The sequence below is a fragment of the Plectropomus leopardus genome, chromosome 12, assembly GCF_026936395.1.
Source record: "Plectropomus leopardus strain MGB_pleo_1.0 chromosome 12, ASM2693639v1, whole genome shotgun sequence".
NCBI lineage: Eukaryota > Metazoa > Chordata > Actinopteri > Perciformes > Serranidae > Plectropomus > Plectropomus leopardus.
In genome coordinates, this window is record NC_142187.1 from 9732703 (window position 1) to 9748065 (window position 15363).

At 38.1% G+C, this 15363-nt stretch overlaps 1 protein-coding gene across 7 annotated transcripts in view; it reads left to right on the forward strand.

The window, feature by feature from the left end:
• The window catches only part of LOC121951200 (ATP-dependent 6-phosphofructokinase, platelet type-like), an 84281-nt gene that overhangs the window by 13617 nt on the left and 55301 nt on the right, over nucleotides 1–15363 (forward strand). For 2 of the 7 annotated variants that reach the window (XM_088085050.1, XM_088085048.1), the window contains 9 exons: nucleotides 173–268; nucleotides 1001–1093; nucleotides 1210–1335; nucleotides 2189–2253; nucleotides 2605–2674; nucleotides 5632–5778; nucleotides 8697–8767; nucleotides 9195–9282; nucleotides 13387–13539. In XM_088085050.1, the coding sequence (XP_087941176.1) occupies nucleotides 173–268; nucleotides 1001–1093; nucleotides 1210–1335; nucleotides 2189–2253; nucleotides 2605–2674; nucleotides 5632–5778; nucleotides 8697–8767; nucleotides 9195–9282; nucleotides 13387–13539 (909 nt within the window). Of the gene's footprint in view, nucleotides 1–172; nucleotides 269–1000; nucleotides 1094–1209; nucleotides 1336–2188; nucleotides 2254–2604; nucleotides 2675–2894; nucleotides 2931–5631; nucleotides 5779–8696; nucleotides 8768–9194; nucleotides 9283–10452; nucleotides 10606–13386; nucleotides 13540–15363 lie in introns of all 7 variants that reach the window. The other 5 variants (XM_088085046.1, XM_088085044.1, XM_088085045.1 and 2 more) reach the window with 5 other exon arrangements.

The window sequence follows — 15363 nt, forward strand, 5'->3', positions numbered from 1 at the left end:
TTAGCTGCAGATGTGAAACTCTTAATGCAGTGTGGCAAGTGACTGCTAAACCGGCCTGGTGTTCTTTGAAGACAGTAGCTGATTATCCTCCATTAGCAGATCCAGCTTTTGGCGATGCAAAACGTTTTCTGTCATGTTTTAAATGCTTTTTGCTTCTTTTATATCCCTTTAGAACCGTGCTGATAAGAAAAGGCTCAACATTATTATTGTAGCTGAGGGTGCCATAGATTGCCACAACAAGGCAATTACTCCTGATTATATCAAGGATGTAAGTACAGTGGAGAGGCCTGGTCGCCTCACGGACCCACATCCCTCCTTCAGAAGCACGTGGTTTTTTTTCCCTTCACGGTTTGTTTTTGGGAGCACACTCCACAAAGTTCCATGTCCTGTTTGTCACTGTTGTGTTGACTTTCCACCTTTTCTATGTTTCATGCTAGTTTTTTTAAAAAAAAATGTATACTGAATTCCATATATGCTTCAAGCATTTAGAAATATGTTATTCCATTTTCATCCCACTTTGCACCCTTATTTTTTTTATGTCTGCAAGTTCACTGCTGCATGCATGCACATTATTTGGCACACGTTGAGATGACAGGAGATGTTTTGCATGATTTCTCCCTCTGTTTTTTGTTTTTTCTCTTTTGTTTGACACTTTCATGGTCCCTTTTATTTCTACATTTCCTTTAGATTGTTTCATTTAACGGTGCTACGAAATTATACAAATAATTAATGATACATTATGCTCTATTAAATGGCTGAGTTGCATTGTTTATGTGTTTAAACTTAAGTAGGAGCAACTGTTTGTAAGGATACATTTTTCATGCTGTATATCTGTAATTTTTTAACATTTTACAATTCATGTTATAGCTCGCACTGAAATGTGTTAAAATATAATAATTTAGTTTAGATTTTACAGGAAATTTTTGTATGCATTTCAATTATTGAGCCTTTAACGATAAATTTATGTTGTCATTCCACTTCGCTTTTTCTCCATATCAAGCTGGTGGTACGTAACCTGGGTTTTGACACCAGGGTCACCATCCTGGGCCACGTGCAGAGAGGTGGGACCCCCTCTGCCTTTGACAGGATCCTGGTAAGTCACAGTGTATTTAATACTTCTCTATGGCAACATAATTAAAAATACACAGTTATTGATTAACAGTGTAGACATCTTGCTGCTCACTATTAACCTTTAAATGACCTTTGCAGGCCAGTCGCATGGGCGTGGAGGCAGTGCTGGCGCTACTGGAGGCCTCTGCCACTACCCCGGCCTGCGTTGTGTCTCTGGTTGGAAACCAGGCTGTTCGACTACCACTTATGGAGTGTGTTCAGATGGTAAGTGTGTGTGTGTGCATGTTGGAGAGACAGATGCCATGCGGAAACCAAGAGCACACTGTAAAGTACAGAAAATGAAATTACACCAATACCTGTCTGCTGTAACCCTTTTTAAAACAGCTATTTATCACTTCAGTCAGTCCAAATATCTGTTGTTAATGTGACTTTTGTGAGATTTCAAATTCCTGTAGTCTGCATGTGGTTTAAGAGGAGTGAGGTGGAATAGCGCTCAGAATCACCTGGCCCAGTTGTTCCCAGTTTGGCAAAACCCCTCCCTCATTCACCTGCAACACAGACTGGACAGTAAGCATGTCACTGACATGGTCAAACACACTTTTGATCCCTTTTCCACTAAATTAGTTCTGGGTCCTGAACTGGTTCCATTCAGGACTCTTGGAGTTTTGGTGCTATCTTGTAAACCAGTGTTTGTCTCCACCAGTTTGTGGCAGAATGTATTATCAGTGGAGGGCGTTGCACAGTGCACAATGTAGGTAAACAGTAGTAGCAAGATTGTGGATCATGTTCATGACACAGAAGACTTTTACGTGCAAGACTTTTTTTTACAACCTGTAGAATATGTTACACCCACTGATGTCATCATGGTTTGCATGTCAGGTTAAGAAAAAAACTTTTATTCTTTGGTTCCAGCTGGGAACCAACTTTTTGGGTTCTGAGGCAATTTATTTTTGGTCAAGATACTCTGAGCAGCTCAAAATTAAGTGCAGGAACCAGAAATTCACCAATCCCATTCTGTTGGAAAAGGGATGAGAGAAACCTTACCCAAAAGAAAAGATTAACACGTAGCAGATTTTGACTTGTATGATGAAGAAGCTTTTTGATGTTTTGTCTTCAGACCCAAGAGGTGCAAAAGGCCATGGATGAGAAGAAATTTGAAGAGGCAGTGAGACTGCGTGGCAGGTATTTTTTTTAAACTTCAACTACTTTGATATGATCACACAATGGATTCATTTGTTTACAAACATTTAAAAGGTAGGTTGGACACATAAGAAGCTTAAAAATAGCTAATAAAGAGCTAGCAGCCATGAATCTTTTGTACCTGTTAAATCAGAGGTCTTGTATGATATTCCTTTCTTGCACAGATTCTTCGTAACACTCGCTCTTTTGTCTGTTGAGCAGTGTGCCCCGTTAAGCTGTGTTTTCATTGATTTTTGATCGACTCTAAAGGCATTTGCTGTTTGACAGAGCTGACATCCATTGTGGATTTTCCACATTGACTAACCTTGTTTCTCCCCCATCTGTTATCTGCAGGAGCTTTGAGAACAATCTGACCACCTACAGACTCCTCTCCTATCGGAAAGCAGACTCTGAACTTCCAAATGTAAGTACCATTATAAGCAAAGTGTTGAAAGAAGAATGATGATATTAAATCAATAAGGCCATCACAATTTTAATTCTTGTAATGTATCTTTTCCACCAGCTGCTCTGAGATTTGTACGGTAGCATAAGGTACTTCCTGGTCAGGTGCCTTGCTGGGGAACTGCAGTCTTTTTGTGACACTAACAGAGTCTGTTTTTTTCTGTGACTGTCTCTGTCCTGAGGGGGAGGAGCAGGCGGGGGCTGGAGAGCAGTCTCACGTATGTGATGTGTAATGAGGCTGCAGCTGAGCAGGCTCTAGGTCAGCTCCTGTAGCATAGTTCACGGAGCAGAGAAGCTTTTCGGCATCTAGTTTAGACCTTTTTGTCCATCCTCCTTCCCATTCACTTTGGCTTCTAATTGACCCATGGTGAGATGAAATTTACTTCGACATATGTGTGCATTTGGGCATTTTTTTAAATATAGTATCTAGTCTAATAATTTTCCAGAACTATCTGAAGCCTGTCTTTATTTTACAGAGACAGAATACATATGTTCATATGGTAACACAGTGCCACAAAATGACAGTGCTGGTCGTCTGTCGCTCTGTGTGTCATTGCTTATTTCTCCATGGCTCCGCTTAGAAAAAGAAGTGTAGACATGCAAAGAGTTGCATTAGTGCTTCCCTGAAGTCGTCCCACTGGCCTCCCTGTCAAGGACAATCACAGTGTTGACTGTGATCTGCTTCAAATGAACCTGAAGCAGCCCTCCTTACAGTTTAATGTCAAGTCTGTGGGGACGTTGACAGAGAGTGTTTTTGCTTTTTTAAAACTCAAAGTGGACAGGCTCCATGCTCTTTGTGTGTTAACCAGATCAAATCATAATATGTGGCTGGACTAGCATGAAACACCAGGTGCCTTTTAATTTTAAACAGGAAGTGGTGGCATTCACTTGGATGTATGGAAGTTCACCCGAAAACAGGGGTTTGTAAAACGTCCTATAGGCACCAATTAATCAGCCCAACTGATGTCCAAAACTGCAATTTTGACCCTGGCTGGCTCGTTAGCTAGCTAGCTAGCTAGCGTGCTAATTTTGCCATTCTTATAGTTAATGTTACAGAAAATGAGCCAAACAAAGGTGTCACTCATCTGATGATAGCAATGTGTTTTCTTATACTCCAGCAAGAGTGTGGATGACGTTATTACGTCTTACTCATATAGCATAGCTAGATTGCTAATTCCACCATTATATTCTGTTGCACTGGTTACAAAAAAATGAGGAATACAGTGATACAGGACTGTCAGCACCTGTTCATTGAAAAAGAGCAATAAAATCATGAAATCACTGTCTCCAACCAGTGGTGTAACATCAAACCTCACTTTCTCTCTCACTTGTGAATTTACAGACAGCCTTTGCTGCTATGCTGCTGCTATGCTGCTGCTATGCTGCGGTCCAGCCGAAAATGTATTGCTGGCTGCTGAAATTACAACTCTGGTTTGGAGAGCTTTGAACGTGATGCAGGAAATAAATGTGACAGATTAGGGAATCAAACCATCTCGATTCACATATATGTCATGAGATTTTGTTGTAAACTCGTTGAAGGTGCAGAATGACACAAATGATTTTGTTGTGGGCAAGATACACATCTCAGCAACTTTAATGTTTTAACATCAAAGAGTTTATGATTACCAGCTTATTTAATTTAATGAACATCTATCACAAGTGATTGAACAGTTGAGACGATGGTCAGTTTCTCCTAAAACATATTGAGACACTTCAGAGACAAAAGGCTTTCACTGGACATGTTTGGAGAAAAGTGTTGGTGCAAATGCAAATCCATTATTTTCAGAACAGGTTAAAAACATGCATGTTGTTGAATGCAATCATTGGTAGTTTAAAAAAATGCAGGCCACAGTATTAGCAAAGTTATAATTTAGAGTGGGATGTATTTGATATAAGAATTGGTATAAAAGAACAAGGAAGTGGCTGAAACCATGATTCATTTGAGAAGTTCATCCACAGCTGAGAGCTGGACGCCTGTTTATTTTGAGCTTCTCCACATCGCCCTCATGTTCTTTAATCCAATCTATGTCCTTGATTATCCTATTAAAGAATTGCGAGACAAACTGTCGAGACCCAGTGCATCATTCAGTCCCAGGACACCTTTGATCAGACTGTTATTCACCAAATACCACTGAGGCTTTTGTGACTGACTGTATGAGACTCACAGTAGTATGTGGAATCATGTACACCCAACATCACGGGCTTCACCTGGAATATGGGCCATGTCCACTCTGCTGTTAGGGGTTTAAAGTTGCTTGGCAGAAATGTTGACATTTTATACCCAGCTACTAGCCGCACAGTTGATTTGAGTTTGCAATAAAACTTTGGATAGTAAAAGTTTGCATTTGACTGTCTATTTTAAGAAGTTGTCATGATAAAGCTGCTGCTGCTGCTTTGCTGCGTCTTTTAGCAGCATGTGGCTTCTTGCATGCAAGGTAATCTTTTTTCTGCTGCTGTGCTGCTCTGAGGCAGCTTGCCTGGCTCTTGAGTAGTTACTGAGACATGGATGGTATTATCAGACAGTAGAGACGGACAGCTGTCCTGTCAGACATGGAGAACAATTATTCTTAATTTGCACTATGATCCTGTTTCAAGAAGTTTTTTTTTTTAAAAAGAAGCAGCGAGTCACTTGTGTTAAGTTTTGTCCAATTTGCCAACATTCTGTCTGTTCCAAAAATCACTGCTCGTGGTCATCGCCTCTACAAGTGTCTGATATACCATCTTATACACCCCAAGCACCATGCTGTGACTGGACACACTCATGTCTGAGGTGTAAAGATGTTTTAAGTGTGACAAAGCTTTGGGGGTGTTGAAACATATGGCCATACTGTATACAAGTATGCCAGGTTTGGCTTTCTATTTGTTTAGTGTATTTTTGTGTGTACTGTGTGTGTGACTGATGCTTTCTTTCATTTATAGAGCTCCTTTAATGTTGCGGTGCTGAACGTCGGTGCACCGGCAGCAGGTATGAACGCTGCCGTACGTTCTGCTGTCAGAGTGGGAATCACTGAAGGCCACAAAATGTTTGCTGTCAGTGACGGCTTTGAGGGATTCTACAAGGGACAGGTAAGACTGAGAGTGATATATGCAGCTACGTAGGTTGTTTTCATCATCAACTGATCTGGCAATGGTTTCATCAATAAAATGTGATGTTTTCAAATTGTATGTTTTATGCAAACAGCTGTCCAAAAATTCAAAGCTATCGCCTTAATTATCATGTATGTAAAAAAATAAATAAATAAAAAAAACTTACATTTAAGAAACATGAAACCAGCAAATGTGTGGCTTTTTTGCTTTAAAAAATGACAAAAATGAGTGTAGTGTAATCTACTTTATCAACTCATCGATTAGAGAAAAATGCTCTTCACTTTCTCTGAGGCCAAACATGACATCTTCAGTGACATGTTTTATCTGACCAACAGTCCAAAACTTAAACATGTCCCATTTAAAAAGGTATATAAACCATGAAAAAAGCAAAACTGCAGCAAGAGAAAGTTTTGCATTTTTGCTTAAGAAATGACAAATTATGTGTTGTTTCATTTTCTTTCAATCAACTAATCAACGGCATTGAGTTTTCCCCAAATCAGTGGTATATTCCTTCAGTTACAATTTCTTAGAATTATTTTAAACAAATCAGTGATTTCATTATTATTCATTATCAGTGATATCATTTAATATTTATTAAACAGTCATCAAAAGATGGCAACACTAATTTTGCAGAATATGGAAAGATCTAATTTATTTAAAATCTTAACCTTGTTGTTTAAAATATCTGCACTGCTTACTCTAAAAGCTTAGAAAAAAATAGATGTTAGCTGTCAAATGCATGTGCATTTATTCATATGAACTGAATTGTTGATCAGGTGACCTCTTTTGACCTGCAGTTTTCAGCAGTTTTTCTGAACAACAGTGCGAGAAATGTCATTGCACATGTTACAATTCCTGGGCTTTTACTCAGTCAGCAAACTGTTTGAGGTGTTTAAATAACTAACTACAGATTTGGCTCTTAAATTGTGTATCTGTGGTAAGTTGATCTTGCTCAATAATGGTCTCAGTATTTTATGAACTCAAGTGCAAGACAAGCGTATTCAGCCTAAATAAATATAACAGTCACGCTGTGCACACTGTAGCTCTGGTTTGCTACGTTACTCAAGTCTGTGCAGAAACTTGCTCACCTGAACTTGACACCACTGACAAACCAACATATCTTCAAACATGATTGGTCAGGCCACTGCCTTTTCTCTGTGGCTGTTATTTCTTCATTCTGCACTTCTATGTCATGAGTGACTTTTATGATATCTGATGTTTGGATGCTGAGACGTTGGCTGCTGTGTTCCCCAGTGAACCGGGAGCAAATTCTGAGATCAGACTGTGAATGTGACTATAAATTCACTGAAAACTACTAGCTGTCATTATTAAGAGAAAACAAAAGAGGAAGGCAACATTCCTTGGAGGTCATAGTGATTTTACTGACCAATAGCAGGGAGCAGAAGAGTGCAGCCACTTTTCTCACTCTCTGCTGCGCTGGTTGCAGTGATAAGACTAAGTGTGTCCAGATAAACAGTGCTACTTACTGTAAGCCAATTACTTCACTCCCACAGTAGCTGCACTGCACCACGTATACATGCACAGTAGAGCAGTTTTAGCTCTACATGTCTTTGTCTTGGTCATATTCCTCTGACTGCACGCATGTATGCTTACGGCAAACACATGCATCCACTTTTTCAGCTGTGCAGAGGAAGGCATTTATTTGTTGAAAGCGATGAAGCGAGGCGAGTTGTCACCATGTACAGTAGAAGGATTAGACTTGAAAAGTGAAGCTGTGATCCCTGGCTAACAACCCAACTAATTAGGACACTGTTTATACCGTAGAGCTGCTGGTCAAATGTAGCTACGCTGGCACACTGACAGTACAATGACAAGAGTGATAACTGGCTAATATAAAGAGGACGGGATATTTGCACGTTAAAACTTGGCATTTCACCCAGATGGCCATGGTTTTGGTGGGTCACAGGATGTCATGCTTTGGCGAGCTCTGTGACCGTCTCAGCCTGCGAGTGCTCATTAATACTGCATGCAGAACAAAACCTTGAATTGTTTTTATTTTATGAAAACAATAAGTTGAAATTAGGCAAGCTAGACTGAGACTGAAACTACATGCATACACTAGTTTATTTGATGCATGGTAAGTATGACCGCAGACAGAATATTCTACTCATGTTTTCTAATAATATGTTATTATATTTCAGCACTATTTAGTTGTACATATGTTCCAGTACAACATTATGCCCGCTAATTTGAGAATTTGATGATCACAAAAAAAATAATAATAATAAAATAATTCTCTGTCTAAAGTTACAGTTAGGCATTAGGTCTTCTGTAGATTTAATCTTGGAGTTGAAACAAGGATTAGGTTGATGAAACATTTTTTTTATTTTTTTGAGTTTTCCTAACTTATCCAAATGCAAAAAAGGAGAAAAAACAGTATGTGCACCAGGGTACACAGGACGCAAGACACTGCCCTCAGGTGAAATACCAAGTTTTTAGGGAGTCTCAACATGTGTAACATTCCCCTGATGAAGGTTTTTTTCTCCATATTTTAGTGATTTTTGACAAAAAATACATCTAACCCACAGTGGTATCCAACCACGCAGATGGTGCTGGTTTCAATTTCCCAGGTTTTAAGATATGACTCTAAGATTTTTATGAAATTTTTGTCTCTACCCCAATACAATGGATTATAACATTTTCGCTGTGGTCCTTAAGGCACGGGAAAATTACATTAAAGAAATTCAGATACAACATCTTTTTTTTCTGATTTTTTAATAAAAACTGTTGACAGTGAGGTCTGTAGATTTGTGAATTATCACCCATCCCTCAATAAAAACTAAATATGTAAATTTAGGACTTGAAGAAAGTGAAATATCTTCAGCTAAAATGAAATGTGATTTTGACCTTTTCCTGTTTTTTTAAAAAAAAATTAGATCAAGGAGATCAAATGGGGAGATGTCGGCGGTTGGACTGGCCAGGGAGGGTCACTGCTGGGGACAAAACGGTAAGTTAAAGTGGAGAAAAAAAAAGTTATTTGTAATGATTCTGCTGTTGAATTGTTTGTGACTTAAATCCAACATTTTTGTTTCTTGACATCAAATGCAATGCATTTTTCTTTTCCCTTTCCCAAATTATTCCTTATTTATTTTATTTTATTTTATTTATTTTTTGATTTAGACTTGTCTTTTCTATCTGTATAAAACAATGAAGTCATTGATCGTCATACCTCAGACACAATCTTGACCTTGATGAGTTTAGTTACCAGGGAGCGAGGCAGATATTGTATTATATATTTCATGTATGTGTGTGTAACTTTAACTAAAACAGAATCAAAATTTCTAGGGTTTCTCACAGTAACCATGAACCAAAACTTAACAGGCGTTAAGTCGAGGATTGTTTAATTTTTTTTTTCTTTCTTCATGCTGCTGTAGAACTCTTCCAGGCAAACATTTGGATAAGATTGCTGAGCAGATTAGGATCCATAACATCAACGCCCTGCTTGTCATCGGAGGATTTGAGGTGTGTAGCTTTTCCTGATTTCTGAATATAATGGCGGTGTTTTATCTTAATTTCACAATATTTTCTGAACGTGTTTTATCATCTGAAGAAAAGCAAGCTTGTTCAGCCTTTTTTGTTGTTGCAAGTATAAGTATTTCTTCACACTCTTCAATGTTTATTCTAACTGCTGTTTTATTCCAAAAAGCTACTGATATTTGTATAGTAGTAATATTAAAGATAAATCTGAATTAATTTCAGCCTTATTGTACATTACATACAACATTATAATGCACTCTCTTTCCAGTATTTCACATGCATTATGTATTGTGTGAAACATTGTTGAGTCCATTTCATTGTCACTGATTTGGCCTTTAGGACATTTCATATTTGCAAAACATGTTTTGACCTCTCCATAACATTTTTCAGAATATATAATAATAAGACACATTTAAATGTTATAGGCTCTCTCCTGTATATATATGGTTATTAATGTGTGGCCAAACTGCAAAGCCAAAACCATGTGATGACTTGTAGGTAAATGCTCAATTTTAATCAGAAAAATAACCTTAACTGAAAGATGGATTAAATGACTTATAGTAGCGAGAACGAGATGTTAGATAACAACCAAGTTATTTAAATTCAAATTTGAAAGAAAAAAACTGTACATTTTCCAAATTACAGTTGTTTTTGACTTTAGCAGTTTGGCCAGAAAATGAACACTGTCCCTCTCCCAGTTGCTCTGTGTGTGGAGCTACAGCGTCTACTTCCTGTGTGTGTCTCATTGTCTGTTGTGTTTGGTCTGGCTCTCTCCTCTTGGCTTCTCCCACCAGTACAGTCCTCCCAGACTTTTTGTCTGTACCACCAACCATTACTGTCCCTAATCTTTCTGCTGCATTACTCTTGATATCCATCTCCTACCAACATGCGTCACCTGCCTCAAAGCCCTCTTTTCTAAAGCTTAACAGACATTACTGCATGTCTTGCATATTTTGTTTTCTATTGTGTAATGTCAAAAGGCCAAATGTTTCAGGCTCCTCCCACCACGATTTAGTCTAAAACTAAACACATGTCCTGTTGTCCACTCATTAAGACCTTGGCGTTCGACCTCCTCACTTTTCCTCCCACGCCTCATTCCCTTTTTGTGTACATCCTCAACAACAACCAATAAGATGCTGGCTCTCACTGCTGCAGGCATACATGGGATTACTGGAACTTTCTACTGCACGGGACAAATATGACGAGTTCTGTGTGCCCATGGTTATGGTCCCTGCCACCGTCTCCAACAATATACCCGGTTCAGATCTCAGCATTGGCTCAGACACTGCTCTGAATGCCATTACTGATGTAAGTGTGGCTGGGTTTGAGTGTGTGTGTGCGCTTGTAATCGGACTTGACACACACCATCCAGCCTTTGAGAGTTTGGGGCTTCGCTGATTGACAGCTCGCCTCCTCCTGTAAACAATCAGTGGTCTGGCTTAATTTGACAAGGTAAGACATAAGTTTAGCATAGGGCCACATGATAAGGACTTTTGGTCAGTATCGCTGCTGTGAAGTGTCAGTGCGCTGTAATATTTTCTGTGTAAACACAGGCTGCCTGACACTCAACAAGCAAACCTGTAAGCAGGATTTCCATAGGAGTAAATGGAACGTACAGACTTAACCCTCTGCTTTCACATAAACAAAAGCATATGATAATGGTAGTAAATGACAGTGGTACAGCACACACCAAAAGTATGAAAACAAAGACTCAAGTAGCAATTCAGACTGGTGACACATCCTCTGCTGAAAATGCTACAGAAAATGAAAAGCTTGAACAAGCTCCAGCAAGTCTTGAATTATTACTGAAGTGTAATGCATTCACTTGAGAAAAAATATCTTCTTTGTTTTTCCAAATTATTGAGATTCTTAATTAATGGGAGAATTGTATCATTTATTCAGGAAAATATCTTTTTTTTTTGAGAATTCTCAGAATTCTGAATAAAAATCTCATTTATTTAGAGAAAGAGAATGAACAAGATTGCAGTCCTGTTACCTCAGAAAAAAAAATTCCATTAAAACTTTTTTCAGAATTCCAGGGTAATAATCTTTTTATTATAGAGAAAGAATAGCAGAATTTTTGTCTTCATGAAAACTTTTCCCAGAATCCTGAGATAAAAACCTCATCAGTTCAGATGTACAAAAATTCACAAGATTATTATCCTATTGCTTCAGAAAACCAAGAGCAGTTTTTGCCATTAATTTTTTTTTCAGAATTCTGAGATACTAATCTCATTGATTCAGATAAGTGAGAATTAGAGATTATCTGGTTAATTTAGAAAAAATAAGGAGATATTGAAAACCTTTCTTACTGATATGATAATCTTGTTATTTCAGAAAAACAATAGATTTTTTTTCTTTATGAAAACTTTTTTCAGAATCCTGAGATAATAAACTCTCATTATATCAGAAATACAAGAATTAACAAGATTATTATCTTGTTAATTAATTAAAATGACCACATATTTTTCTGTAAAAACTTTTGTCAGAATTTTGAGATTATAATCTTGTTCAATCAAAAAATGCAAGGCAGTTTTTTTTTTTCTGAAGTAAATGCATTATGGTTCCATTAATTCCAGCTTTACGTAGTCAGTTGTTAAGTTTACTGATGTACATGTTGCAGCCACAGCTGCTAGAACAATAGAAACTCACTGAAGTTAATTAGCAGGATCCACTTCACGTCCACACACACACACACACACACACACACACACACACGCACACACAGACACACACACACTGCATCTGCACACATACAGTACAGCAGAAAAACCCTTGACGCTGGTTGTTGTTGAAGGCGAGCTGGTCAGCGGAGGTCCCAGGTAAGTGTTTGGGCATGCAGTGACGTGTTGTGGCATGTTTTGAAACGTGGCCCTGGCGTGTTCGTGCAGCCCACTTTGTGTTTGTTTGGGAAACAGCAGACGATTTGACGGTGATCTGGTTCATTGCAACAGAGGTGTGCCTGCATTCTGATGGTACAAACAGAGTCAGTGCGTTTTGAGAGTCTGCATGCTGTGTAGACATGTACAAGTCCAGCATTGCTTAATACAGTACACATTTTAATCTTGTTACTGTTTTGAACCAGGCCAGGACCTCTGTTCATTCTTGCACATAAAAGGAAACATCGCCCACAGCCTCTGTAGACCCACCCCAGTCTTTATCTTGTTGCGTCAACACTGCTATGTGTCAGCCAGTGTGCAATCCCCCTTCCATCCCATCTCCTCTCAGCCAATTGGAAGCCTAAGCCCCCAACACCTGGAGAGAGCCAGCCAGCAGCACACAAATAAACAAATAAATAAACACACACTGTGGACCATACACATGTTACAGACCTGCATCTTCATGGACTTAATTCAGTAAAAAGGACTCCCCTTTCTTGTGTCCTTCAGCATGGATTAGATGTGTTAAATGCATAAGCAAACACATTTATAATATTGAATTCTCAGGCTGATAAGGATATCCTTAAAACAACAAATTACAGAAACTTCATTTTTTTAGGTATTGGAAAAGCCTGCTAAAGAGCATTTAGATTATTTTGCACCAACTCTATAGAAGGAAAGCTCACCATGTAATCCTCACTGATCTATATACTATACACTTAAGAAAACATAAATTCCATTTCTAGTAATATATCACTCAAAATCCTACCCACTGGTCTTTTAGACCAATACTAGCTATGTCCAGATATAAGTGGTTAACAGTTATTTTTTTTTTTTTTAAATATTTAAGACTTCTTTGTTGTGTAAGTGCAAAATGGTTTAAATGTCATTGAAACTGCCTCAAGAACACCCCTGAAACAAAAAAAGTAGGTCATGGAGAAATGTTGATTCCTTGATTAGCAACTGTAAAAATAGTGAATGAAAATGAATACCCATTACAAACTGTAATGTAGCATTTAATTGGGACACAACTGCAACACTAAAATATCAGTTACCAAAGTAACAAAGGATACAAGCCAAGGGAGCCTCTTTGAACCATGAAGCAGCCCATAAAAACACTGTCGGCTCCTGTGTAGTAACACACTGACAGGGTCTCAGATATGCAGTGTGCCCTCTAGTGGTCTAACTTCATATTATGGCCACTTATCAGGCCCTTGAGTGTCTGCTGCAGCTGTACGAGGCCCGGGCCGACTACGAGGAGTTGTGTATCCCGATGTGCATGCTGCCTGCCACCATTAGTAACAATGTTCCCGGCACTGACCTCAGTCTCGGCGCTGACACGTCCCTCAACGCCATTGTGGAGGTAAGGGCCAAAAGTCAAGAGCATCGGAGGAATCACAGCTAGAGGCATCTCATAGTGGTACTTACTATAATAGTAATAATACTAACAATTATAATAGTGGCAGTCAATGTGGAGAAATCCTACTTCACATAGTAACAGAATCAGTCGTGAGACTGAGAGTTGAATTATTATCCCAGTTCATCTCAGAAGTATTAATGGAAAAGAAGTAAAACTACAATCTGTGAGTACACATTTTCCTGCTCATCCAACATACAGAACTCTGATAATCAGAGTGCACTTGCATGTCAGTCATGTTGTATTGATGATCTTTATTTTGGACGCAATTTTGTGGCGAATCCTTTTCTTCCTGCAAGTAAAGTTTGTGATGCTGTTTGTGTTTGAGAAGTGCATCACTGTGACCTGTTGAGTCTGGATCACAAGCTGTTTGCCAATGCTTTTTTTTTACGTGCTGTTGATACCACATGAGAGAGGTTCACCACTACGAAGAATACATTGAGCGCTAGAATAGTAGACAACAAAGCAAACAAAAAAATTGCAGTTTGCTAACAAGATAAAGGAGACACTATATTGTCCAGATATAAATACTATCCAGATCTGTCAGACTTCTCTTATGTGGTTATAACAAAGACCCAGTATGCACAGGATAACTCTGACACAGGAACACATGGTTTTTTAGCTTCACAAACATATTACAGAAATAAGAGGCTTTTTTTGTGAGAAATCTTATAGTTAATTTTCAATATGTATACTAGTAACTTTTCAAGGAAATACGTAACAAGCTGCCCCGAGTTGTTTATATTTTATCTTGCAACAACAAAATTTCCCATTCAGATGGTTCAGATGTTTCTTTGATGTTTCAGAGGAGACAAACTGGGCATAAGACATACATAAAAACTGACAGTCATGTCCAGTCACATCAAATCAACATCAAATAAATCCTGACTATAAAAATATGAAACAGCACTGGGATCATATGTGTAACTTTCCAGTAAATTAGCGGTAGTGCAGAATAATAGTTGAAGGTTATTTGACATGGACATCATAGTAGCATTAGAAATGTACAAGAACCAGATGTTTTGTGTTTAGTGTTCGAAGCGAAATGCTAATTTGCAACACCTGCCCATGAAAATAAAAATAAAGGGAATATTAAAAGGAAAAAAAAATGCAGCTTCAAGCACAGAAGGTCAATATGTTTACATTTTATCTTGTACTGGGAACCCAACTAACTAAGAACCCCAGTAATTAATAAAACGACTATTCAAACAGAAAATAGCATAGGCTATAAAATGTATTATTTCAACTTCAAGCATTCAAGTAAAAGTGAAATTATTTCTCTATAATGCATCTGCCGACCTGGCAGTATGTTATAATTCTATAATGCACTTACTGGCCTGGCAGTATGTTTTATAGTTTCTAATGACGAAGGAGTTAACCTGTGCATTACTGAAACTCATAATGTTTGATTTGACACTTCTTGTAGCGTGGACTGTAAAAGGTAATTATAGATGCATGTTTACTCAGTATTTGTCTACTAAGGTAATAGTGAAAAATATGTTCTTATTCGTGAAGCATTTTCTAGACCTAAAGTAGAGCTACAGCTGATCATCATCATTTAATAACTATTTTTTTCCATCTATAGACGTAATGCTGACTTACACAGTTTTCCACAGCTCAAAGTTCAGATTGTTATGAAGGTTGACAAACCTGAAAAGCCAAAAGATTTAGATTAAACATTTATATTGTATAGATCAAAGTGCCACATCCCCACATTTGAGAAACATATTATTATTATTTTCACTCCTAAATTATTTCTTTGATTAAGTC